General features: G+C 39.4%; 5 protein-coding genes across 14 annotated transcripts in view; 2 read left to right on the plus strand and 3 right to left on the minus strand.

Annotated features, from left to right (window-relative positions):
* The first annotated feature begins 484 nt into the window (after positions 1-484).
* LOC135610034 (shaggy-related protein kinase eta-like) lies at positions 485-6,386 on the plus strand. Its single transcript, XM_065103969.1, has 12 exons — positions 485-1,042; positions 2,001-2,087; positions 2,178-2,237; positions 2,333-2,605; positions 2,683-2,757; positions 2,847-2,903; positions 3,806-3,946; positions 4,067-4,117; positions 4,191-4,286; positions 5,024-5,107; positions 5,342-5,443; positions 5,982-6,386. Exons 1-12 carry the CDS (start codon positions 932-934, stop codon positions 6,075-6,077), a joined length of 1,233 nt encoding a protein of 410 aa, XP_064960041.1. The 5' UTR covers positions 485-931; the 3' UTR covers positions 6,078-6,386.
* Positions 6,387-7,198: 812 nt separating this feature from the next.
* Positions 7,199-8,824, plus strand: LOC103981500 (proline-rich receptor-like protein kinase PERK2). Its single transcript, XM_009398248.3, has one exon. The coding sequence runs from the start codon at positions 7,487-7,489 to the stop codon at positions 8,522-8,524; it is 1,038 nt and encodes a 345-aa protein (XP_009396523.1). The 5' UTR covers positions 7,199-7,486; the 3' UTR covers positions 8,525-8,824.
* Positions 8,825-9,525: 701 nt separating this feature from the next.
* LOC103981502 (uncharacterized) lies at positions 9,526-14,008 on the minus strand. 7 transcript variants are annotated; one of them, XM_065103976.1, is made up of 3 exons: positions 12,784-14,008; positions 10,572-10,692; positions 9,526-9,888 (listed from the first exon to the last, which is right to left on the minus strand). In XM_065103976.1, the coding sequence occupies exon 1, from the start codon at positions 13,771-13,773 to the stop codon at positions 12,850-12,852; it is 924 nt and encodes a 307-aa protein (XP_064960048.1). In that variant the 5' UTR covers positions 13,774-14,008; the 3' UTR covers positions 9,526-9,888; positions 10,572-10,692; positions 12,784-12,849. The 7 variants fall into 7 exon arrangements, with proteins under 7 accessions (XP_064960048.1, XP_064960046.1, XP_064960047.1 ...); XM_065103974.1 differs by having other exon boundaries at positions 9,526-10,423; XM_065103975.1 differs by having other exon boundaries at positions 10,565-10,692.
* Positions 14,009-14,858: 850 nt separating this feature from the next.
* Positions 14,859-20,733, minus strand: LOC135610035 (uncharacterized). Of its 3 annotated transcripts, none has more exons than XM_065103980.1 (9): positions 20,506-20,733; positions 18,690-18,766; positions 17,464-17,692; positions 17,090-17,244; positions 16,954-16,999; positions 16,774-16,865; positions 16,529-16,625; positions 15,411-15,467; positions 14,859-15,244 (listed from the first exon to the last, which is right to left on the minus strand). In XM_065103980.1, the coding sequence occupies exons 1-9, from the start codon at positions 20,584-20,586 to the stop codon at positions 15,077-15,079; spliced, it is 1,002 nt and encodes a 333-aa protein (XP_064960052.1). In that variant the 5' UTR covers positions 20,587-20,733; the 3' UTR covers positions 14,859-15,076. The 3 variants fall into 3 exon arrangements, with proteins under 3 accessions (XP_064960052.1, XP_064960051.1, XP_064960054.1); XM_065103979.1 differs by lacking the exon at positions 20,506-20,733 and adding an exon at positions 19,223-19,485; XM_065103982.1 differs by lacking the exon at positions 20,506-20,733 and adding an exon at positions 19,223-19,485 and having other exon boundaries at positions 15,109-15,274.
* Positions 20,734-20,778: 45 nt separating this feature from the next.
* Positions 20,779-27,224, minus strand: part of LOC103981504 (two pore calcium channel protein 1) — a 32,552-nt gene continuing 26,106 nt past the window's right edge. For both annotated transcript variants that reach the window (XM_065103977.1, XM_065103978.1), the window contains 3 exons: positions 26,775-26,812; positions 26,591-26,690; positions 20,779-21,040 (listed from right to left, as the gene is read on the minus strand). In XM_065103977.1, the coding sequence (XP_064960049.1) occupies positions 26,606-26,690; positions 26,775-26,812 (123 nt within the window). In that variant the 3' untranslated portion in view covers positions 20,779-21,040; positions 26,591-26,605. The remainder of the gene's footprint in view (positions 21,041-26,590; positions 26,691-26,774; positions 26,813-27,224) is intronic.

Below are 27,224 nucleotides of genomic sequence, written 5' to 3' on the forward strand. Positions count from 1 at the left end.
TTTGAAAGTTATCTACTATATTTATTTTGAGAATAATCTAGTACTTTCAAATAGATCTAAGGTTTGGATGAAGAAAACTTTTTTATTTTTATTTTTGTCTCTTGTGGTCGATATATTTTTTATTTTAATTAAAAATATTTAATATAAAAAAAATAAAAAAATTAAATTCAAAGATAATTTTTTAATAATTATGAATAATAAAATAATAATATATTTTTTTGATAAATCTGTGGTGTGATAAGAATTTAAGAATTGGTCGACAGATTACTCCTGGTTTTTCTCGTATAAAGAAAACATACATTATCGTGATGATTATCCACTCCCTTTCTTGACTTCCGAGGCCATCTGCGGCCCCAATTCCATAAAGTAGACCAATGATTGTCGAGGTTATCATCGTGATCGCGATCAGCATAGCTTCGGTGGGCGATGCATCAACAGGCGTTCTCATGCAGCTTCACGGGCCACCCCCGAGCTCCTCCAAAGGGATGCTACTGTGAGATGGAGACCCGAGCCCCCACCGTGGCGTGGAAAGCTATCGATGAATGACCCGAACCCTTGTTGCTCAATCATTCTGCACTCATATCTGTCAAATGTTCTACAGTTCTTTATTGGTCCAACAATTATTCACTGCTTTGGTTGTCGAGATCCATTGCGTTTTACATTACTTGCTCGAACAATTCTTCCATCACATTTATTGGCGGATGTGATGTCGGTTAAAGCGGCTGTTATAAAGACGATGTGGATTACGAGCAAGCCAATAGAACAATTTCGAAAAAGTCTTTTTCTTTCGAGTCGAAATTGTTGCTCGTTTCCTACATTTTTTGATATGCGGCAGTGCGGAATCCGCTGGAAAACCGTGCGACCGAGGAGTTGAAAAGGTCGAGTCTTTCCTTCCCTCTTTCGTTGCCCTCGTCCTTCCCCACCTTATCACATGGCCTCGCTGCCGCTGGGACCCCATCATCCGCCGCCGCTGCCGCCGCAGGAGCACGACACGCTCAACCCCGCCGCCGCTCCTCGCCGACCTGGGATGGATGAAGACAAGGTAGCCACTTCTTCCCCCTCTTCGAACCCTTTTCGATGTCTTTCGTGTTTCCGGTGCTTCCCGTGTCAAAAAGTTGCTTCTTCAAGGCGATTCGAGCTGTTTCTTTGCGATTTCGGAGCGTTCTTTTTGGTTGTTTTCTCCTCTCCGGGTGGAAAAATCTGTTCTTGATGTGAACTTTTGCCTGCTTTAAGAGATCATACAGCATTTGTCTAGCCAGAATTTCATTTTCTTTGGTGGAAGCCGTGTGGATCCGAGGTATTCTCCTTATCCTGTTTGATCTGTACGTTTATGCTGTTGCCCTTTTTTCTTGGTAAATCTTTGAAGAATATAGCGGGGGATTCATCCGTGTGATCTTTTTGTTTATGTGTAATTGTACTCAGGATTGAGAAGATTTTTGGCTTCTCCTTTGCTTTCCCTTTAGGGGTTGGTACGTCTTACAGTTGTTCTTCTTGCCTTTTGGGCCACCGATCTCTGCTCTAAGCTTAATTAAAGAGCAATGCCTTTCATTCTCTTCAATGCGTTCGAGAATAGTGACCCTTTTTTTTTTTGAGGTTTTTTGTTGGATTTTGACTATGTTGATATCACGTGCTTGTTGTTCAAACTATATCCGGATTTCTTGAGGCGGATGCTGCCATTTTATACTGGCTTGAGGACTTTTGAGGTCATTTCTTCGCTGATATCCAATCCATGTGTTACTTGGTGCTCTCTCTGTAGGCCTTGCCTCGGTCTTCAGCTTAGCTTATTAATTTGGATGAGTTTGTTCTCTTTTTGTTAGTTCCGTTTAGTTTATTGCAGTTCATAGTTGTTTGAGTGCCTTGAAATTAAGTCCAATTGCCTGTGTCCGTCTTTCTGATCTTTCCATTTATTGCTTTAGTAAATTCAGCTGTTTTCTGGTTCTTTTGCTTTGATAGAAATATGAAGTGTCTTAATTAAACTCCTTTTTAACTACATATTGCAGAAAACATCTGTTTTGGAGGGGAACGATGCAGTCACTGGACATATCATTTCCACCACCATTGGAGGCAAGAATGGTGAACCCAAGCAGGTTAGGACCCGCAAGATCATTGTATCTGAAGTTGCAATGTGAGCACGCTATTCGATGTCCATATTCTGAGCCCTTTTACTTGCTATGCAGACCATCAGTTACATGGCAGAGCGCGTCGTAGGGACTGGCTCATTTGGAATTGTATTCCAGGTCTTTTTGCTTTCTTTCTTTCTTGATTGTTCACAAGAGCATGACACCATGTAGCGCTTTGATTTCAAACATGAAACATGATTGTCTTTTGGCAGGCAAAATGTTTGGAAACAGGGGAGACTGTTGCGATAAAGAAGGTTTTGCAGGATCCAAGATACAAAAACCGTGAGCTGCAGCTGATGCGTTCAATGGATCATTCAAATGTGATCTCACTAAAGCATTGTTTCTTCTCCACGACAAGCAGGGATGAGCTTTTTCTTAACCTGGTCATGGAATATGTGCCTGAAACTCTTTATCGTGTTCTAAGACATTACAGCAGTGTAAATCAGAGGATGCCTCTTATATATGTGAAGCTTTATACGTATCAGGTAAATCATCTGTTTTCCATTGGGAGTCCCATTTTGCAGACACATGGATGAGAGAATTGACTTGGATCTGTTTTCAGATATTTAGAGGGTTGGCTTATATTCATACAGTTCCTGGTGTTTGCCATAGAGATGTAAAGCCACAAAATGTTTTGGTAGGTTCCTGTGGCCTCAAAATATTAATATTCTATCAAGCTTGATCAAGTAAAGTCTCTTCCTTTACAATTAGTTGAGTTTTCTGCAGGTAGATCCTCTTACTCATCAAGTCAAGCTATGTGATTTCGGAAGTGCAAAGGTTTTGGTATGTCTTACTTGGAATGACACTCATGGTTGTTATCTTTTTGCCTTGATGTTTTCTAGTGTTCTTCAATGGATCAATCAGTTTCACTGGATCTTTGAAAATATGCATTACTTAATAATAATGGGATTTTTTTTATTATGAATTGATTGATTAATTTGACACCTCGTTTATGCATTGTTTTATATCAGAAGATACATCCATTATGATTTCGTTTAGTCCATCTTGTACTTGTGTGAAAATTTAGCACTTTTCCCAAGAACATAATTTTCTTATTCTTCTTTTTCTTTTGCTTTGTTTGAAGTCGTGAACATAAAAGGTAAATTAATTGATATGCTTAGACTTTTGACAATTGTGAAACATTATGATGGCTGCATTGTATTCCGTAACAAGGTGATATGAAGGCTGGCCTATCCTATAATAGAATATGACTTTCTAGTACTTTTGGACTGGATTATAATTCTAGCATTTGATAGTTCCAAGCGTGTAGCGAAGCAAAGGTAATCATTTCATAAATTGGCAAATTGTGGAGAGCTGTGATGCCATATTACACGGTGTATGAGATGCCAATGTTCAACAGTGTGTTAGAATTAACACAAAATGGTTCTTTAATTGATCCATCAGAGCCAGAGAAAGCGTAAAATGCATATATAAGAGAGACTAAAGAAGGACGCAAAATACATTAATGGATTATTGGGTTTATTTCTACATTTTTTTTGCAGTCCCGTTACCAGCATGTTCATGGATAAATATCCTTGTGTTTTTTTTGTAGGTCATCTTGCACTTGTGCAATCTCTATACTTAACTTTGATATATTTGTTCAAGGATATTGGAAACCTTTTGACTCTTTTTCATTTGTTTTCTAGTATTGCTTTTTCTTTCTAATATTCTATGTACTGTACCAGGTCAAGGGTGAACCAAACATTTCTTACATTTGCTCTCGGTATTATCGTGCTCCAGAGCTTATTTTTGGTGCAACAGAATATACAGCATCTATTGATATATGGTCAGTGGGTTGTGTTCTTGCTGAGTTGCTCCTCGGTCAGGTACACTTCATCTTACCTATCAGTTCTTGTGCTTTGATAATCCATCAAAGAGGACTTTTGAATTCCTATGTTAAATGAATTAAATACAACTTATGTCTGACAATACTGCACGTTTTTCAGCCATTATTTCCTGGAGACAGTGCTGTCGATCAACTTGTTGAGATAATCAAGGTATGATTCTTCTGCCCTTTTGGTTGATACTGGTTCTTGTGATTTCAAGGATGCATGTTTCCTTTTTGTGCAGGTTCTTGGGACTCCAACTCGTGAAGAAATTCGGTGCATGAATCCAAACTATACAGAGTTCAGGTTTCCACAGATAAAGGCTCATCCATGGCACAAGGTTATTTGCAGTTACTTATCATGTTGATTTTATCATCTGAGTTATACTAATACTCTCAAGCTCAAAAAAGAATGTTTGCAAACTTCCCGAAGCTTGATTCTTTTGGAACTGATTTGCTTATAAACAGATGACTTTCTTCAGGAAAATTGTTACTTACCAGTTGTGTTGTTGTGTGATATTTATGATGAACTGGAGGATACCCACATTGGTAAACTTTTGATGATCCCTGTACCAAAGCTTTTCTTGTTAATGGATGATGCTGATTTTATTTTTCGGACAAGTAATATAGAAAATAATTGATAATTTTTGGAGAGAGAACATCCCACCTTACCAGTGCATTTGTTGTTTTGTGAAGTCTCTGATGAGGGTTACACATCAAATAGCTGTCATTAAGATGTGCTTCAGCAAAAATATTACTCGGAAAGACTAGTACTTGTGTTTGATGTCTGGACCAATTAGGTGCTCGTAATCGAAAGTGCTTTAGCTTATTAAATTTGTTATGTTGACATCTTGAATTTTTTTGGAAAATATTCACCTATTGTTGAATGAGACAGTTGGCTTGCTTTGGTTTGGGAACGAGATATGTGAGAACTTTCTGTTCTAACATTTACTATGATATATTTCTATCAAGATATTTCTCTAATTTTGGTTGTTTATTAAGATAGTTGTTTCCATTATGATGCATAATCTTGACCTTTGTTATTTGAAGAGTCTTACAGTATGTTGTAATGTTTCAGATATTTCATAAGCGAATGCCTCCTGAGGCAATAGATCTTACGTCGCGCCTTCTCCAATACTCTCCTAGTTTTCGGTGCACTGCAGTAAGTTTTTCTTCCTAAACTTTCTTGAAAAACAGTGATGCAGCTGACAGAATAACAACTATAGTATGGTCCATTTTGTGTTTAACAAGATTTAGGCCCTTTTCCCTCCTAAAACTCATCATATAGTAGTACCTTGCTCAATAAAAAGTAGTAAAATATTGTTTTCTGTAAAGACCAGAAATGTTTTATATCTGATACCCCTCTGTTCTCATTATTTGGTATTTCCGATTTCAGTTGGAAGCATGTGCTCACCCCTTCTTTGATGAGCTACGAGAACCAAATGCACGGTTGCCGAATGGTCGTCCTCTGCCTCCACTTTTTGACTTCAAACAAGAAGTAAGCAAAACAGCTTCAAGACATTTTGTCTGCCAATCTTTTTCTCTCCCTTGACACTTCTATGTTCTTAGTTTATTTTAGAACATATGCAAACATACAATTCTTTAAGGCAATTCTGGTAGTTATAACTTCTTATGAAACAAAGCCCTTGTTAAGCTTAAAGAGTTACGGGGAACAAGGCTGAAGTAAATCCAATATTTGCATTTCGGTCATGTGCTGATTTTTCAAACTTTCCTAATTCTTGGTGCATTTGCAATGGCAAAAACCATTACTTCTGAAAATTGAAACCAGGGGAATTAGAAACACTTACAAGGAACCTTACTAGGTAATCACGTAACGGTTTGATTTTTAAATTTAATCATCTTGCAAATTGGTCTCTCTTTTGGCATAAGTTTTGTTCTTTCTGTCATCATATTTAACAAGTCTACCACCATACTGCCAGGATTATCAGTAGATGGATATTAAACATGGAAATAAATTGGTAATATTAAAATTTTCATGATGCAAGTGGATTAATCCTGGCTACCTGTTTTTGCAGTTAAATGGTGCATCGCCAGAGCTCATCGACAAGCTGATTCCGGAACACCTGAGGCGACAATCGAGTCTCAGTTTCCTGCGAGTTCCTGGGACGTAGTGTGCAGCAATCACCTTCGTGATGTTATGGTCAAGATCAAGTAATCCCACTGCACAGTTTTCATGCCATCGCTAAATTTCGGCAAGAGGTGTGCAAGATGAACCAGGTGGAGCTGCCGGGTTAAAAGCAAGGTTGTTATAACCTATCCTGCCTACTGCCGAAATCTGTATATTGCAACTTATTTAGGATCATTAGGATCTTGTTTCTTCTGTGGATGGCTCCGAATGTTCAAAGAAGTATGTTTTGCTGGAGGGGACGACTATGTACGTGGCTTTTAACTGTGGTTTGATCTCTTTCGTTGTTGTTTGATGATGTCGGTGCATGGTAGGATGTCCAAGTCGAGTGCAGCTCATGAGAGCTTCTCTTTTCTTCATCCGTTCTTATTGTAAATGTATGTAATTTAGAAGATTGAAGATTTGAGCTGAGGATGAAAACTTCTGTAATGCCCATTCGTCAGTGGCGGTATCTGTGTGTGCTCCCGTGAACGCTTGAGATCACATGATAGTTTTCGATCGATCTAGTCATAAGATGTCACGATTCGACGGAGCCAAAATTAACATCTTCTTCGCTGGTTCTTTCGACCGTTCTCACTTCTGATCCATTGACATGACGTCTGCAGTGGGTTCGGTAACTGCATAGAGTACGAACATCGCAAGAACCAATAGATGTGGGCAGCAAAAGAATGATTCCGTGTGATGGTCCCAAGTCCCTGATTCGGTGTCAGGCCTCTGGTCGTGCTTTCTCCTACTCCTTCAGTGTGCGTGCTTCCCCTTCAGCATCGACACCAGCAAAGCCATCCGAGAGTGTGGTGGGATGAGAGAGGTGACCACTTATTGTGGCTTTTGATGTTCGAACTGATGAATTGTTACATCACATCAAAGTTTGTGGCACGTACATTAAGTAGCATATCGTATGCATGTGAAGTCAAATGAACAGTCAAATATATTGAAAACTAGTACTTTTTTTCTCTCTCTTTTATTTTATTTTATATAAAAAATTAGGGAATTTTTTTTTATTAATCATCCCTTAAGGAGGCCCATCACAAGGCCCTCCAAGCCCAATTGGCACGCTGCACCAAGGCCCAAGTTTCCTGATCAATGGCACACCGCACATCGAACCCAGGAGCTTGTTGAACCGGCCAACCGCCGATCGCCACGTCATCTCCCCGACCCTATTCCCCCCACACCTTAAGCTCTAAAACGGTGAGCCTCACGGCGTCTATGTCCTACACAACGCCGCGATGGCCTGTGAGACTCGCACGGTTAAGTACACACCACCACCACTTCATTATTATATAGAGACGATATAAGCTTTCTTCCATTGCCTTCCTCGCTTGGCGTCGCGCCCCCTGTGACCGTTCCCTCCCCGTTGTTGCGGTTTTGCGACTCCGCCGCCGGCAGCTCGCCTTCATGAACCGGAGCAGCAACCAGAATCCCCATCCTAAGCTAAAGACCCAGCCGCGGGCTCTCTTCTCCTGCGGCATCTTCGGCAACTGCTCACAGTCCGTTCTCAGCCCCACCACCCCTCCCCCCTCCTCCGCCACCTTCCTAGCCTCCGCGTCGCCGCCACCTGCGGCTACTCCTCCTCCGCCCTCAGCCTCGACGCCGCCGCCCCCTCCTCAGCAGTCCGTCGCCTCCGACCCGCCGCGGCCGGCCCAACCCGGACGCCCTCCTCCTTCCTCCTCGTCCTCGTCGTCCTCCTCCTCGTTTACTTCCCAGAGCTTCACCCAGTGGAGATTCCCCTTGCACCACCACGATCAGCAGCAACTACCGCCTGACACGGAGCGTCCACCGCCGGCCCTCGACACGTGTGCCGCTGCCTCCTTCAACCTCGCTGAGGTATTTCATGCCGCCGAGCTCCAGTTCGCCACCGGCGTCAGCCTCCCGGCCCTGCGTCTGCTAGAGAGATCCCTCGCCCCGGGCACCGCTCCCTCGCCGGCACCCTGCCCTCCGAAGGTGATGGCCGGGGTGGTTGCCGCCCTGCGGGTCCCGGCATCGGCCCGACCGGCGGCCAAGGTGCTCCTCGCGCTGCTACTCGCGGACCACAACCGGCGGACCGCGGTGGAGACCGGAGCCGCGTCGGCTGCGATTGAGGCGGTAGTGGCGTCGGGGCCAGCGGGGGCGACGGCGGAGCGGGCGCTAGCTGCGCTGGAGCTGCTGTGCAGGGTCGCGGAGGGGGCGGCCGAGGTACGGGCGCACTCTGCGACATCGGCGGCGCTGGCGGGGGCGGTGGAGGGGATGGCGGGCAGGGGGAGGGAGTGCGCCATCGGGGTGATGGCGGCGATCTACGGAGGGCCAGCCGCGGGGTCAGCACCGCCGGAGGTGGGGAGGGCGGTGGTGGTTGCGATGCAGGGGGAGTGCAGCTCGCGGGGAAGGCGGAAGGGGGCACAGCTGCTGCGGGCGATGCAGGAGTGCGGGCGGCTGGAACTCCCCACCGACGGGTGCTGACGGCATACCGTGAATGTCACAGAGAGGGCGAGGGAGACTGGGAGAGATGGGGCGGCAGAGAGCAGTGGCGGACGTACGTGCGTGAGAGGGACGTGACGGGGAGAATGGTTGTCAATGAGCGTGTCAGAAGAAAGAGAGAGAGAGAGAGAGAGAGAGAGAGAGATCGTGCTGTTCATTTGTGGGTACTGGTTGTGATGGACCTGCTGCGATCCAATGACAGATCAAGTCACAGTACTTCCATCCATCCTCGGATTCTTGATGTAGTAGTAAATAATTGACATCATGATCGTATTCGACTGATTCGAGACTGTGTTACGAGTCGAATCCATTCCCCAACTCTCCCTCCCAAGGAAACCAGCAGCAGTTGCTTCATCAAAGCAAGAGAAGAGATGAGGAGGGACCATTGTCTGTCTTATCACGACTACTCCCGTGAGTGCAGGCAGATTCACATGCACGGCTGACGAATGTGGACCCAAATGAGAGCAGATTAGATTTAAATCTGGGATGATAATTATCAGTATAAAAACAATTAATTGAATAGGTCATTACCTATTCATTTTAACAAACATCTTAAAGTAACACCAAAGGATGATCACAATTTTAGAAACCACAGTGGGAGGAAAACAAAGATGATGGATCTTTGGAATAGCTACAGAAGAAATCGTGACACCACAACCCTTGAAACATATCGTCACGAGAACAAGTTCTGTCAAAACTGGCAAGGAAAAGCCATTAGGAATTAAAAATCTATAAGAAAAAAGCAAACCAAAATTTCCTCCTCGCAATGCCACATTGCCACTCTGACGAGGGGTAGGAGATTAGAACCATCCTATCAAAATACATGTACATCAGCCAAGACCTCAAAACCAGTTCCAGTGATCCCAATTCTCAAGGAAAAAAAAGGGAAACAAAGTGTATCATAGATTTGCAGCAGCTTTAAAAAGAAACGATTGATTCTGCTAGATTAGATGTCATAATTCCCACGATGTCACACGATAAGCTTCCCATTTAATAATTTTTTTTTATTGAACTTTAAAATCCCCTTGAAAGGAAACAAGTGCAAAAGGAAATCCCAAAATCACAAACATTGAACTTAAACCCACTAGAAATAGATCCCACCAAAGCTGCCAAGGAGAAATAAAAACCAAATCTTGGTAGCCAACAACAACACTAGTAAATATAACAACAGCTTTAAGCAAGAACAACCTAAATGAACAGCAGAACTATAACTTCCTACTATCACAGTTGTATGTCATTTTAAAGAGACAAGATTCATCAACCAAACCTCAGATGGCCTCTGTGATCTGGCTCTTGCTAGTGTTGCTTCCACCACCAGCTCCCCCTGTTCTCTGCAACGACACAGTCTGCCCAACAAATAAGAGTTACCATAAGCCGTAGCCGAGCAGCAGAAACTCAAAGTGAAGATGGTAAGCGGCTTCTCGCACACAATTCTGAAATTAGCATGACTTGCGCACCACAGAATTCACTTCTGATAAGCACAAAGATCACAATTCATGAATCAAAGTGGACATGGTGAACCATTAAGAAATAGCTTATTACAGTGTGGGTCTACACAATGTAGTAGATAAGGTCGATGAAGCTGAAGAGGAGCAGTCCATTTATGAACCTGTCCGTGATGAACCAAACAGAGAGATTGGAAGATTTTTGTGAAGATCATTTGACTGCACCAGGAAAATCATTTTTTTATGCAGCAAACGTGTCCATAGGTCTTTTCGGGATCATATCCTATGTCAGTGCAACTCCAACAAATTGTATAGAAATATCCATCTATGATTCAATTATTTCAAGGAGTTGGCTGACCGTGGCTATATTAACGAGACCTTTGGATAGCTGGAAAGTATCTGGGAGAGTCCACCGGTATTCAAGAGACTAACCCCCCTGGTCCAGCAATAAAAGTGTTGTTTTGTAAGTCAAGAGAGATAAAAGATGGATTCGGAACTATGCCAATGAACCTATCTATCAATTGCATCAACCTATCTATATCAACAGTAAAACAAGTTGATAGAGATTTAGGATTACCAATTACCCTCAAGACCATGACACGTCTGATCATTCATGGATTGAACATCGCTGCCACCTCTGGATGAAGATAGAAATAAGCCTCATTCACATCATAGATGTCTCGATCAACATCACACCCGCAGAACCTTAATTTGAATTACCAAACATCTCAAGAGAAATTCATACATGCCATTTGTCATGAAGGAAATAGTGAGAATAAAAACTGCTTTCAGCTCAAGCCAAAGACAATCTGACAATTTAAAACTCCAGGTGCATAAAAGAAACAGAGATAAATGGATTACTCAGATACACAAACATATTGCAATTATGCAATGAAGTCATAGCCAGTATACTTGGAAGACAGCCACATTTTATAGATCTTCAGGTAAAATGCTTTGCATCCCACATTTATATCTTCACTTACCATGCATGAAACATCCACAGCCAAGTTAACATAATAGCAAGACCTTGCAACCCCAGTGATTCTATGAAATAACCTATTATATGAATTAAAAATCTTTAAGAATACAAGATCTAACATAGGACTTAGAATAACATAGGTACAAAACAACAGTGCTGACTAAGACTTGATATTACAAGTGATCTCTTAATGGAAACCATCTTAAGAATAGGCATAGTTATTCATTCAAGGTGGTGCCACCTTGGAAGATGAATTTATGGATTTTTAGCTCGGTGTCATGAATTTGCAGGTGTCACCTGCTTTGTGCCACAGCACAAAACGGCATACAGGTGGAAACAATAGAGTTCACTTAAACAGCTCAGCTCATGTGAACCATTTCATTGGTTTTTCAATTAAATAACATTTCATTTCATTTCCACTGAAGCACAAGCTCGAGTTGCCAGGTTTATGTCCTTAAAAATCTAACTGTTGCACACAAGTTTCTTGTGTTGTACAAACTTTCAATTAATTAAGAAACACTGACAAGTGTGTCACAGCAGCTACAGAGCTGGTCTACAAGGAACTACTCAGCGCTGGCTTAAGGACACTAAAAATTTTACAGATCTTTGGGATAAGATGCAGACCTCAGGTTCATACGGATACTCTCCAGCAACAAACATTTTAAGCATTTGTGCATCAGATCCTAAATTTATAAAATTGTTCTTCAAAGAGACTACAGCAATCTTCTCTGCTCCAAAGTTCAAAGACTTCATTCATGATGCAAAGAAGCTAAGGCATCTTAAACAGAGAATTTTTGTGGCATCAATAACGACAGTTCATTTTTTTAATACGTTTCATAGACAAATAACAAAGACTCCTTGGACAGCCTAAGGTTCAGTTATCGTGGATTAACCCCACAGAGTTGATGGCCCTTCAACTCCTAGGCTAAACCAGGATGTTTAGAAAGAAGTGGAGTAGATGACATTCTTTAAGCATGCATCTCTGGTTGTGCAAAATACATCCTATATTTAGCAAATTTCTTATAGCCAAAAATCCACTGGATTCTCAAGGTAAGTTCCATGGTCCATAATCAAATAAATAACCTGCATAAAAGTGCTCCAAAAGGATAGTACATCATTCAGAGAATGGGCACCGTGCAAATCATGCCTTGTTTAAAGGAAGCTAGGATCTGCAGATATACAGATTCTTCAATGGGTTCAAATTGGTATCTAGCATGAAAAATATCGCCTTCCTAATTCCCCAATATGCTGTGAATAAACAGATAGTACGAATGAGAGGAAACATGGAAAGTCAATGTTTCCTCAAAGCGAGACAACAATTGTAGACCTGGGCGTGAAAAGTCTACTACAACCATCAAGTTTTAAAATAGGTATTCTGATTACTGAAAAAAAAGACAAGCTAAGAAAATAAAATAAATGTAATGTTGCTATAATGTGAGACTTGGAATCTAGTTAACCAGCTATGATATAAAGAAAAGTCTGTATCCATATGATAAAAAGTAAAACAAAAATATTGATCACCTTGGCATATACATACATGGGCACATGTGCCTTCGATATTCCTATCATTTTGATGTTTTAGCTCCAAAGGAATCCAACTTATATACCATGTGAAACAACATATGAACGTCTGATCTTCGTCCACATTGTAAAGTCGAGGTGGAGGAATACAACAACAAGATTTTGTTTTGCCAATCAAACATCATATTGATAAAAATATTTGAACTAAAATAAGAACATGTCAAGACACTACAATGATAAAAAATCTGTATCCATAGTAATTTCTAAGTGAAATGGCAAAAGACATCAAACATAACCTGTCAAACTGCAAAGTTGTGTATCAGCAACAAGATGTGGTCTATGACTGCTACATAGCATGTATTTCAAGCAGGGGTCTCCTTGTAGCAACGATTTGTCATTCGATTTTTTCCTTTATAGTTTCTCCGACGGTCGTCATTTGATTGGTAAGCATTGGTTTGATACTTCGGTCTTGTATGTCTCGGTCCCCAGTGACCTCCTTCGTCCCTTGTCCTTCCATTTCTTCTACCTGGTTCAAAATTCCTATTCGTGATCTCCCAGGTTTCCCACGGGATACTCATCCTATCATTATAACCCACATAATTATCCCTTCCACGACCCCTCCACTGATCATCCTGAGTAGCTTGCTGATCCCAACCACGACCAACGCAATTCCATGAGTTGCCAACTACACCCTTTCCCTGCTGGTTCCAGGAATTAGGTTCCGGCACGTCACCCCATCCCGTGGGCCGCACCTCCTGTGCAAGATAAACATCCCAGTTCGCAGTCGGAAGACGACCACCGCTGTTATCCGTTGCCGAAGGAAGCTTATTGACGCGGCCGTCGCCTAAATCAGCGGAATCCGCCGGCTTCATCTCCAAGTCCGCGATCAGTTCGGGGTCGATCACGGCGTCGTGGTCGACCTCGTCGATAAACATATCTGGATCAGGCAAGGGGATGTCACAGGGGCGGCCGTGGTACTCCGCCCAGAGCCTGGTCTTCGAGTTCTGGAAAGCCTCCAAGGCCGCCGAATCGTCCCATCGGAAGACGCCCTCGTGGCGACTAACGGACATGCATCTCCGGATCATGCAGATCCTCTCCCATGGCATGCCACAGACGTCGCTGAGGTATATCTTCTCCCACAGGGGGACGGAGTGGGGAGGGCAGCCCCATCCGCCCCAAGGCTGTGGGGGCGGATCCGGCTGCGTCCATGGGATGTTGCGCGGTCGACCCCAGGCATCGTCTCCATGACGCGAATCCTCTCTCCAAGATCGCCTCGGGTCGCCCATCTCGCCAGCGTTCGGGGTTGAGCCGACTCTTCCACCAAGTTTGAACCCCAAATAGGATCGACTGTTCACCCATCGGCATATTCCCAAATCGGAAGGACAATACGAGCTCGAGCATGAGCCCTAATTACCTGATCGATCAATTATTTAGCCATCGCAATGACCAAATCGGAAAGAGGATACGAGATCCAGCCCTAAGTACCTAATCGATCGACATTTCAAATCCAGCGAAGGATTTTATCCAGGGACACACTCGCCGACTTGGACGGGATCCCGTCCTTAGAGCCTTGTACGGGACTTCCCGATGCTCGAATCACGACCGTCACCGAGATGACCTGCGTCTGTGAACGGCTCCTGGTCGGTACCACCGTTGGAGGTGGGTTTTCTACGAGAACGTGTATCCATTGAAGCATTGCAATTTGGGCGGAATCATTTGTTTTACTTATAATGGAAGGTGAAATCTTTCCTATTATTTACACAAGTGAAATTAATGGTGAAATATCACATTGTAATAGCATTTTCTTTTATGTCTTGTTCTTACACGATTAATGTGCAACCTCGGGATAATGATATATGCAGCATACAAATTCATCGTATAGAATTGAAGTGGCATGTAAAGAAAGAAAGATACGAAGACCGTTTGATTATTGTTTTTTATGATTGATTAATCTTCAAAGAAAATCATTCTATTAATATTAACATGTCTATTCATCAATCCCACTAATACTGACATGTTTGTTTATCGACAAGGCTTGTCTTTATAGCATTATACAACATATATAATATAAAATATACTTCCATCATAAATCAACATGATATGATTTATAGCATTATACAACATATATAATATAAAATACCATCATAAATTTATCATGAAACCTAACTAGTAATATATCAGTATACCAAAAATAACATATATATCCCTAACTTATATAAAGATGCCAAGTCATGCATCAACAACATATGAATCCCTACCTACCATTTTTCTTTCCTTCTTTTCCTTTCCTTTCTTTTTTCTTTTTCTTTGTCTACTTGGCCATGAGAACACCACTGCTTAAAATTGATGGTAATCAAAGGCAACATCATAATGAGAACGGTGGAGAGATGTATTTTTCTTTCTGACATTCAAAAATGTACTTTTTGCAAATTACATATTACATGTAAGATGACCCTAATTTTGGGTCAAAATGCTATTTACGTATAAAAATGTCAAAGGATCATAATGATATACAGCTCTTATCGGCAGCATAAACTGCAATGTACCACTTTGTCATGACTGTCGGTACAGATCTACTTTTGCTTCAGTTTAAACTCGATCCTCGACAAGCCCACACTTGCTTGTTGATCTAGCACTATTGGAGGTTGATCTTGTAAGTGCTTCTGTGGAATGCCTGCTTGCTGATCGTGGGTTTTGAACTATAATCAGTACTGGCTTGAAGAAATGTTCATTGGTCGAACTAGGAAAACAAGTTTGCTGCAAAATGACCGAGTCGAACTTCCATTACTGTGAGTTATGTGTATGTGCCCGAGTGATTTGGGAGAAGGAAAGGACAAAAAAAAGAGGTGAAATTATGAAAAAGAGTTGCTTTAACATTATACGAGAAAATAATGCAAACTTAACAAATTGTTTTCCCACTTACCACACCAACATGGCATTCTTGAGAAACCAAATCATTAAAGTCAGCAGCATCCATTTCCTGAAATGTTTATCATTTAGTCCAAAGGGTTAAACTGATCGTATTCCAACTTATACTGCTCAAGAAATTGAGGAAATGACATACTAAATACAATGGTTTTGAATGCTAGAGAAATTAGACTGATGAAATAAACAAATAAATTTTCTGCATACAAGCCAAATTCAAGATGATGAGTTAAAATTTGGTTTGAAAAAAGTAGCAGTAAAGATTGAGTATGTCTATAGTGTGTTATAATATACCTCACAAATAATTGGCATTAACTTTACATGAATACTAAAAGAACAAATATATAATTTTGTACCAGTTGCTATGGTGCATTACCTGCTTAATCTTCACTAACAGAGATCTTAAAAGCATTGACTTCTCAGTATAGTAACAAGCCAGCATTAGAGGGGTGAGCAACATTTGTAATAAGGTAAAGCTCTTTCCTCGACAACTAATCCTCATGCCTCTTAATTATATGCAGAGTAATTTTAGAAATCAAACATGGAAGTCACTGAACATAATATAGACCCAATAAAAAACAATTCAGATGCTTGAACAATATCCTTTTGTTTCCTAATAAATGATATAGAGGCAACTCAACTATCTTAGCTAGTTCACTGAGTGCCCGATAGAGTCTACTCACTGTCTGTTAGTTTAGGAACCTTCATACTTGTTACCAGTAGGTTTATGGCAATAAGGTGGAAACCACAGAAACCGAAAAATATGCCCTTCCTTTCACTTCTAGCTTGCAATACACCGGTACTTTCTCATCCTACTTATTGTTCTGTAACCCAAAAATAGAATTTAGATGAAACTTTCCACCTATGGTCAAACAGTCTTAATATGTTAGATACATCTTCAAACTTCTCTACAGAATCTGATGGAAATGAACCTATTATTGTTCAATATAAAGGCTCTTCTTTGTTGTTCATAGAAACATGATACATCATACGTTATACATTTTGAAAAAGAAAAATGCATAGCCAAAGATATATGATGGTTACAAAATTGAACAACTAAATACAATGAACCAATCAGATTTACTGTATATTACAGATCCAAGAAGAGGAACATACTATGCTATATACAGGAGGCACTATCATCTCCATTTTGGACTTCAAGGCAGGCATCACAGAGAAATGTAGTGAAACTTCCTGTGTTCTAAAAGTCCACCTGAAAAGAAAGTAAAAGCAAATTCACTCCACATGTAACTATAACAAAGTAGTCTACCATGATCAAATGCATGTTAGACAGTCTAATATGTTGAACCTAAATATCTAGCAGAATGCAAATTAAACATGTGTATCTGCTTTCAACCTACCCAATGTACAGGAAGATGCAAAATTGTGCCCATTCCCGTACCAACAAACGAAACCAATAATTATCCAGTGTCTCATCAACATTCAAATAGATCTGAAGTATGAGGTATATGTTTGTCATAAAATTCCAATAATTATATCAGTAGATAAATAGTCGGAATTGATAACTTCAATGGTCATACCATAGCTTCTACCACAGCTACAAATTGCATTGCACCTTGAAATTTCCTGATGGAAGCAGATGCAATCAAAAGAATTAATAAAAAACATAAATTTTTTGTTTTATAGATATCAAAAAGACAAGGGTGTAAGACATACTTCAACATTGTGTACTTTGTACGCAATGCATTGTGCATTGCATGAGTATCTTCATTCTCTATAAAGCTCAACTGTTCGTGCAGAACTGACAGATTTTGAGAGGTATGGCGGAAGATTATGTAGAATGACAACGAGTAGTTCAGCAGAAGGAATGCCTGGTATTGCAATCAGCTTTGGTAAACTTTTCAATACAGATTTAAATCAACTCTTACAATTACCAAAATGCACTAGCAAAAGAAGTTCCTATCACAAATTAATTGTTGAATGCCGTAGCTTGAATTCTTATCTGATCCTCAATGATGAGATATTTCAATCTACTATCTTAGAATGGTGGGCTCTTTTATAGGGATGTGGTTTACATCGAGGAGACCTACCGTGAAATAAGGCACAGCAGCTCTATAACCAACAAGGGTCAGGTAGAGTATGCAGCTCAACGCAGCTGTCATACGTCGTTCACGTACTGAAAGACGCTCATAGATGATGCAGTAACCATGAGATATGAGCATAAATGACACAAATGAGGCAGTTTGAAAGAGTATTCCAGTTACATACACCCCAAAGGACATCCACAGTGAGCATATCTGAAGATTTATGCAAGAATACCTGCACAAAACACCCAAACATTTATACTTTTATGGGAGGACATGAATGACATAAATTCAAAACTTGTCCTGATTTTCTCAATTGTAGATGTCATAATAGGAAACTGACTAATTATAACATAAAGTGGAAAGAATCAAAGAATCATCAGCATGGTAGCTCAATCAGAAGTGGTGTCACAACAAAAATTGCAGAACAAGTTTAAGTTACCTTCCCAACCATGTAAATTTCATCAAGCAACCTCTCTTATTCAGTTCATCAGAAAGGGCAGTATGAGGTAAATAAACAGTAGCTCAATTCCAAACCTCTAATGCATCATATAGTGATAAATTATTATGCATGCACATATGCTTAATCAGAACAAAACTGGATCAAGGTTAAGGCCCAATGTAAATCTTTATTGGTCGATGTTCTCAGCAATGACCAAGATGATTTAGTTAAGAATGCACATGTTCCAGAGTAATTCTATATATGTTTGTTTCAATGCACTCTTTCTTACCAGAAAATATAATACGGCAGACATCTAATTGCATAATCCATCGGATTCTACACGAAAATTGAATCTGTGCATAAGATGGTGAATCTATACATGGATGACATTCAAACTCTTCTCTAATGATTCGATAAAAAAACACAATGAACTCAAACTAAATGCATTCAGATTAAATGGGACATGGATAAATATACCTGGAAGTCAGAGTACAGAAGAAACAAGGTTATATTCATCAAATTGTAACATCTTAGATAATGGTCATTTCACATAGACCTGTGAGACCATCTTAATTAGCTTTGATATAGTCTAAGCACTAATTCAACATAGACGTATAATTATCTTGGGATGTAGAGGATATCCTACAACTTGGGAATAGTCACCACACGCATCAAAGAAGCAAAAAGAATAACATCACAAATCTTAGATATAAGATGAATATATAAAGAACACAGGAGGGTAGACAGATTGCATTGATCATCATAGAATAATCTTTCTTCAGTTGCTCACCAGAATGAAGATGAAAGCGCCAGTTGCAAAGTCTTAGTAAGCGGAATTGAAGCCAACATCCACTGCAGATTGCTCGTCTGCTCCAACAGAAATCATGCATAACAGCATAAATTAGAACAAACAGGGGCAGCCTTTACCATCACATAACACAAATACATTTTTTTTTCTCCTATAAATCCCTATATATTATATAAAATAGCAATTCATTTTTAATTTTTTTGCTATGAGTACATACAATTGCAAATTACTCAAACAAAATCTTCATGTCAAACATGATACCACTAAGATGCATTTTCCTCGCAGTCTATCATGGAATTCATACAATTGCAAGTTCACACATCCTCTTCCAAATGAAATTAAAGTCCTTCTGCTGCCAAGCAAAAAAAGCTCGGACGAGATGAACCGACGGCTAATTAAAAGGGTAGAAGGGGAAAAGGATGCATCAGTAGGTGCTCGACACCATCGAGAGCAACCACGAAGCGCTCAAGCCGGAACCTTTTCGGTCAAAGAACAAGATAGGGAAGGCAACGGACCTGGGGAAAACGGTTCCTCCAGGTGTTAATGGTCCAGGCGAAGGCGGAGATGGCCCAGATCGCCAGGAACGCTAGGTAGAGCGAAGGGAGCGGCCGGTACGAGTCGTCCAAGGCCGATGACCCGAACAAGAAGCGCGCATTGGGCGGAGGAGGAAGCGAGGGATCCCCCATCACCGGCGCAAAGACTGAGCTTTTGGGACAGGAGAACACGGAGCGGCTCCTCTCCCTCCTCTATTTCGCAAGTCTCGAGCTTCGGCGATGGAGTCGTCATACGATGGGGGTGAGACGACGACGCAACGGTATATAAATACCGCGGGACGCCTCCGTATCGCCGAACCGTTATATTCTCGTCCGAAACGTTATGGCCGCGGGTTTGGTGGGTGGATCAAGTAACGGTAGAAAAGCCAATCTATTTCCTTAAATTACAACATAAATTGCACTAATAAAAAATATTCCTCACCGGTAACACTAATCACTTATATAATACTAACTAAACCATCTCTTAGACGTTAATCAACATGTCTCTCTCCATTGATATGCAAAGCACATTTAACAGGGTAGAGAGAGAGAGAGAGAGAGAGAGAGAGAAGATGAGTTGCTTGATGTGATACTGGGGAAGAAGAGCATGCATCCCTGTGACTGCTACCATGGAGTGGAAGAGTGTGGGGTCAAAAAACAAAAAAAAACAAAACTGGATCTCTTAATCAAATGGCTAACTGATGTCAGCATGTAAGATTTCCAAGTTAAGCTGCCTACTTACTCCAATCTAACGAGAGAATTTGGATGGAACAGTTGCTTGGGTCTGAGATTTAGGTTGGAAACTATAGGTAGGCATTAGGTGAACCAATTCCTCGATACATACCACGTATTGCCCCATAAATAAATAAATAAAAAAAAGGATCTTTTTTATATCGAGTTCCAAAATAACATATATGTCCTTGCTAAATATTAAAAGTCCAGCGGTGGTAGGTATAATAATTGAGATTTACTATTCCATTTACTGGACATGTTTTCATTGATGAAGTCTGATGTATCATTGGCTAATCATCGTGCTGGCACTTGACTGCACTTTTGTCTTTCTAAAATTGAAATCTCAAGTCTGGGGGAAAACTGCTATAGGATGGATGTTCCGAGCTTATATTTTCTGCCGGTTATGAGAAAACAAAAAAGCAGTAAGTTAACGATTACTGCATACTCGTTATGTTTCAAATCTATCAAACTTGATCTAATAACTGTGTACTAACTAACTATGTAACAAACGTTTTCAGGAGATGGGATGATACCGAGTCCATGCCTCTCTGAGCGCACACTATTAATAGGATGAATCTTGCTGAAGATTTCCTTGTCCCTGAAAATTTTCCCATGCCATATTTCCTGGAATAGTGAGAATAGCCTCCCCTCTAACAGTGCTCACCAATTAACGTCTCTCTTTCCGAGGGCTGGAAGAATCCACCTGTGTTCTGATGCACAGACAAAACACATAAACATAATTCAAGGTGTCTAGCACCATACATAGGCTGCTTACTGGAAGGACATTTCAATAGATCAAGGAAGACTTCAAGACAAAGAAACTTATTATTATTATTATTTATTTCCACCTCAAAATACGACCACTGATGCATAATGCAAATACTCTAGAATCAGAGAAAATTACTCACCACACTGTCAAATAAAAATAATTAATAAAACACCAATCTGGAACAATATTCAAACATACACTGCACCATTAAAGAATACGCATATGAAGCTCCTTCGCTGGCTCCGGCCGAGGTGAACCGACTAGTTTTCACTCCACTCGTAAATTGACACCGACGGTACCTGGTCAACAGCCAGAATCAACATTATGCCTCACTTTACTTTATGGGGCTTAGCAGATTACAAAGAAGCTACAGCCAACAGCATCACTTGGACTGATGGTAAATACTCCAAGACACCTGATGATCAGCAGTGTTCGTTTCTAGATATAGCGACTAGACCCAATTTCTAGCAAGGGTCACCACCAACGAATTAAAGGGGAACGACAGGGATCAAACTTGATCCAAAGTTTAAACTTTATTTTGTTTAAACTTTGGATCAAAATAAAGATTCTAGATAAATAAAAAATCAATTATTTTGTTCCAAGTTAAATGGGCAATACCCACTTCAAGGTGTAGAATATATATATATATATATATATATATATATATATATATATATATATATATATATATATATATATATATATATATATATATATATATATATATATATATATATATATATATATATATATATATATATATTCTCTAACTTAGTACTTACTGATGTGGCAAACAGATAGTGTGAGAAGTGGGAAAACTGTCATTCCTTAAAATAAACACTTTGTTACTTTAAAGTAAGGTATGCAATTTCGAATGGTATGCAATTTTGAATGGTACCGTCTACTACGGGCAGGTACGTACCAGTCCGACGACATATCAATATACGGACCGTCCGCTACCAGATGGAACGTTTAAAAACGCTCCGTATCGGATGATACGAGGTAATATCAGGTAGTAACAGTCGAAATTTCGATTGTTACCATCCGACACAACTCGGTAACGATCGAAATCGATCGTTACCGCACTATAACAATGCTATAGTGCTCTAACAGTTAAATTGATTGTTGGAACCATTTCTCATAATATTTAAACCCTTCTTCTCTCCTTTCTCATACTATTTAAACCCTTCTTCTCCCCTATTTCACTCCAGTACATTCTCGTACTCTATTAAACTATCTAAAAATCTTTTTTTTCTCACATTTGTGCTCTCCTAAACTCTACAAAATAACGATTTGTGAATTCAATCGAGGCTAATTTGGGAAGATTAAGAGGAAGAATTTTCTAATCAAGAGATATATATTCTCTTTCTTTAATTAGAGAGTAATTAAGATCTTTAATATTATGATTAGTGTATTTAATATTGATTAATTCGAAATTAAATACTTAATGTTAAATATTTATATTTCATGCATATTAAATATTAAAAAAATATTTATGATAGTAAAATTAGTTTAAATAGGTTTTATTAAAGTTATTGAATGTTGTTATTAGTCATTTTAACGATGATTTAATCAAAATTTATTCAATTTTATGTCAATTTGTTTAATACCTATTAGGGTGTTTGTTATGTTTATAGTGTTGAAAGAGAAGTAATTAGTGGGAAATTAACTATGTTAATCATGTAATTAGTATATGTAATGATGATTTTATCGTAATTTGAATCATATTGGATCAAAATTATATATGTAATGTTTCTTTTATATGTTTGACATATATATGATGGTAAAATATGTTTAATTATGTTTTATTAAAGTTATTTAATGCTATGATTAATCATTTTAATGATGATTTTATCATAATTTGAATCATATTATATCAAAATTATGTATTCAATGTTTCTTTTATATATGTAACATATTTATGATGATAAAATATGATTAGTTATGTTTTAATAAAATTATTTAATATTGTGATTAGTGATTTTTTATCGATATTTGGTCAATTTAATATGTTTATACTTTATAGTTTATTTGATTTAAATTTGATAGGATCATGATACCAAAAGAACAACCACATGATGATGTACGGGTTCATGCCCGAAAGATAGATGGGAACCGTCATTGTTGGTAACGTATTTATTGTGACTACATTGGCAAGAGTGGAGGAATAACAAGGGTGAAAATGCATTTGGCTGGCGGGTATTCTAATGTTGCAAAATGTAAGAAGATTCCGACGGAGATCCGTAAATTATTTCAAAGTAAGCAACAACAAGCAAAAAAAGATACATTAAAAAAGAAGGTAAGAGTTGAGGAAGAAGATTATAGGGCTACACAGGAACCGGTTTATGATCAGTATGAGGGTTGCGGCAATCAAGTTGACCCGGATCTCACAGTTGGGATTTGTACATCATTGGAGCATAAGTATACGGTCGATGAAGCAATGAGACATCGACGACCTAACTCACAATTGGAGCATGACAGTGGTAGTGGAATCCAGAGGTCGGCCAACATGAGACGGCCAACTGCTCCTTCTCAGTTCGGTTGAACTAGTAGCATAAGGTATGGTGGACTCCGTGGTTTTATGAGAGGTCTTGGCAGGAGGTCCGCACCAGATATTGTTGATATTGATCCACAAGCCTATCCCCCACAAACAGCGAAACAGACACAGATTGATAATGCATACAAAAAAAAAAAAAGGGCTATTGAGAAGGCAATTTCAAAATGGTTCAACTTCCACAAGATTCTAGTCAACACAACCCAAGATCCATATTATCAGAGCATGGTCTCTTCTATTCAAAAGTCTGGCACGGGGATCCAACCTCTAACACCGAAGGAGATTTACGGCGTGTACTTAGATGAGGAGGTGGCAGAACTAAATGATTGGATCAAATCCTTTAAGAGACAATGAGACGAATATAGGGTGACACTGATGTGTGACAGTTAGACATGACCAACAAGAATGAGTATCATCAACTTTATTATTTATTGCAATAGAAGAGTAGTGTTTCATAAGTCCGTTAATGCTTCTAAAAAGATCCAAGATGCAAACTACATTGAGAGCTTGATGGACACTATAGTAGAGGAGATTGGACCATAGTATGTTGTCCGAATAATAACCAACAATGGAGAGAATTTCAAAAAGGTTGGTTTGCAATTGATGGAAAAAGAAAAACTTTATTTTGGACTCCATGTGCAGCTCATTGCATAGATCTAATGCTGAAGGATATTGGTGAGTTGGATGGTCAAGAATTGTGTCGCTCGAGCACAATCAATTACAAAGTTTAAATATAATCATCACTGGGTCCACGCTTTTATGCAAAAGTATGTAAACGGTGAGATACTCCGACCTGAATTTACTCGGTTTGCTACCAATTTTATTGTAATAAAACCATTATAGCAAAAAAGGCATGACTTGAAGGAAATGATCACCTCACAAGAGTGGTATGAATCCAGATATTCGAGATAGAGCGATGGAAAGAGATAGAAAAGTCTATTCTTTCCTCTAGATTTTGGGAGACTACGACAGAAATCATAAAAGGTGTAGAACCACTTTATATTGTCCTCCGTAAGGTTGATATGGACAAGCATCCACAAATGCCGTATTTTAAATATATGCTGATTTCAGCAAGAGAGGAGGTCAAGAAAGCATTCAAAGATGATTTTAAGGTCGACCAATACGTACAGATCATTGATCGTCGGACCGAAGTTCATATGGATCAAGATATCCATAATGCAAGTAAATTCATATTCAAAATAATTTAATTTATTATTTTTTATATAATAAAAAATCATACTAACAAAATTATGTCTTGCAGCGTATTATATAAACCCGACAATTCAATATCGATATGCTCTCGGAACGCAAAATGATTTACTAACGACACTACGAAATGTTATATATCGACTCTTGTCAAACACTACTGATGCAACCGATGCTCTTATGGAGGGTCGATTATTTCGAGAAACAATTGGTTCATTCTCCGATGTTGTAGCTATATCGTGTTGTTACACTATGAATCCTAGTGAGGAAAAGTTACACATATTGATTATCAATTATATTTAATGTTAATTATTTGTTATGCTAATAAAATCTTATTTATATCTTTTTGCAGTCGAGTGGTGGCTACAATTTGGAGGGGATGCACCACATTTAAGGAAGGTTGTCGTTCTTGTACTTTCATAGACAACAACATCTAGTGGTTGCGAACGTAATTGGTCAACGTTTGCATTGATTCACACGAAGGTCCGCAACAAACTCTCTTACAGACGGTTAGAGAAACTAGTATATATTCATTATAACATACAACTAAGATTACGATGTGCTGAGTTGGATAAGGAGGAGCCAAAGGAACCAGATATTGATCTCATTGACCTCCAATTCTACAACAAAGATTCGGAGCCAATGTTAGATTGGGTTGAAGCAGCAGAGAACTAAGAGGATCCTCTACTTGATGAGGTGGGAGGTTCTCAACGTCCTTCACATTTTATCATCGAGGCAATAGAAGAAGAAGAAGCACAACCCCAAAAGGTGGAAAATCCCTCTTGATCACAACGTGGAAGGAGTCAAATAACATCAAGTCAAATTGCTCGAGGAACTACAGACACCCAACGGTAACAGTCGTTCGCCCAGCGTGCAAAGGCAAAGGGGAAGGCAGTAGCATCGGTTGCATCATTGGAAATAATCGAGTCGGGCGACGAGACACCTTCACAATCACATTCATCAACTCGCTCGGTCCAGAGACATGACAGCAACATGGACAGTAGTGTCTCGACGGATGATGGTGATGATGCTGGGCAGTCGTTGGTCTCGTTTACACAACTTGAGGGTGGTGTATGGACCGAGGAGCAATATTTTACACATGTCACCCAAGATTTAGATCATGGAACTCGACAAGGTACTGGTCAAGTTTATGCGCGGAAGGGGAAGGGGAAGGGGAAGGTGAAGGGAAAGACAATGGATGAATTTGAGCAGATGCGACAGAGCCTACATGATATAGACACAGAAAGAAGCTCATCGTATTCATAGCCATCGTATTATGGAGAATCATATAGGCAACAACAGTATGGTGATAGTTGGTCATCCTTCTTTGAGCAACAGCATGATACAGAGCAGCAAATCAGTAACGAAAGTAGAAGCTCTGACATTCACTAATATATACCTCAAGAGCTGCCTCGAACAAATATGATTCATGACAATCAGCCTACGATCAGCACCACATTGATGCATCAATGACATACGGTATATCAATATACTATGTCATGGGATCAATTTCATGATTAGGTCCAACAAACATATCATATTGATATGCAAATGTATAGGATCGAGGACCCCGATTCACCACCCGTGGAAGCCCGTCGTTCGTTTTGGTGGTAGAATCAACAATCAGGTATATCTACATATGTGATTATTTAATTCATTTTAATTTTAGAGTTTATATTGTAACAAAATAGTCTAACAATTCAAATAATTTTTCTATAGATATTTCAATATTTACATGAGGATAATCCGTAATAGATTGAAATACGAACCTTGCACAAGATATGTTTCAAAGCCAAAAAAGATATGTGATACTATTCTTACTTAATTTGTATTAATTTTGCTAAACTTATACTGTTACAATATTTATTTCTAACTTAAAAACCCTATCCTAACTTTTTTTTTCAGATATTTTCGAAGGGTTTTACAGCTAAATTAGATGTACCGCTCGATATGCCTTAACATCATCAGAATTGAGAAATAGTATTTTGATTGCTAATAAAAAGATATTTACTAATCAATGACAATTATACAAAAGTAAAAGAAGTTATAAAGATTTAACATATGAGAGAATCATATTAAAAATATTTACCAGGGAATAGTGAAACTATGCTTCGCAACTCTGGGAGTCTAGTTCAGCACTTAGCATATGATGAAGAAGAATGTCAACTGTGCGACTCCTTGTCTTCACACTTCATAATAACAAAATGAAATTTTAAGCCATGGTTGCTCGACCAAGTATATCAATATTCAACAGGAACTAGGCAGAGTATTACCCAACTCGTCGACGTCGCTCCTTCTTTGCAGGATCCTCCTGTTTCAACAAATCAATGTATAAAAAGGTATATTCACAAAATAAAGCTTACAACAAATTATCTTAGGGAACCAGTTAATGAATGTTACCAAAATAAGCATCAGTGAAATCTTATTGAGATTTAGATTTTAGACCATTATCTTTGGTGATAAAGAGACCGATACTTACAAGATGAACCAAAGTACCAAAGTGACCACGGACATGATCTACACAGAATTGTCAAATTGGTACAATAGACCATGTTACCTATATTTCCATCTAAACTTGAACATCAAATGGAACTGATGTCCCCCACTTGAACTATTTATGAAACTTTATCAGAAACTGTGCCGCAGAATCAACTGTGGACTGCATCAGTGAGCAAATAATGATAAGACACTCACAAGCCTAACAAAAACTACATTGAGAAGTA

The sequence above is a fragment of the Musa acuminata genome, chromosome BXJ2-4, assembly GCF_036884655.1.
Source record: "Musa acuminata AAA Group cultivar baxijiao chromosome BXJ2-4, Cavendish_Baxijiao_AAA, whole genome shotgun sequence".
Taxonomy (NCBI): domain Eukaryota; kingdom Viridiplantae; phylum Streptophyta; class Magnoliopsida; order Zingiberales; family Musaceae; genus Musa; species Musa acuminata.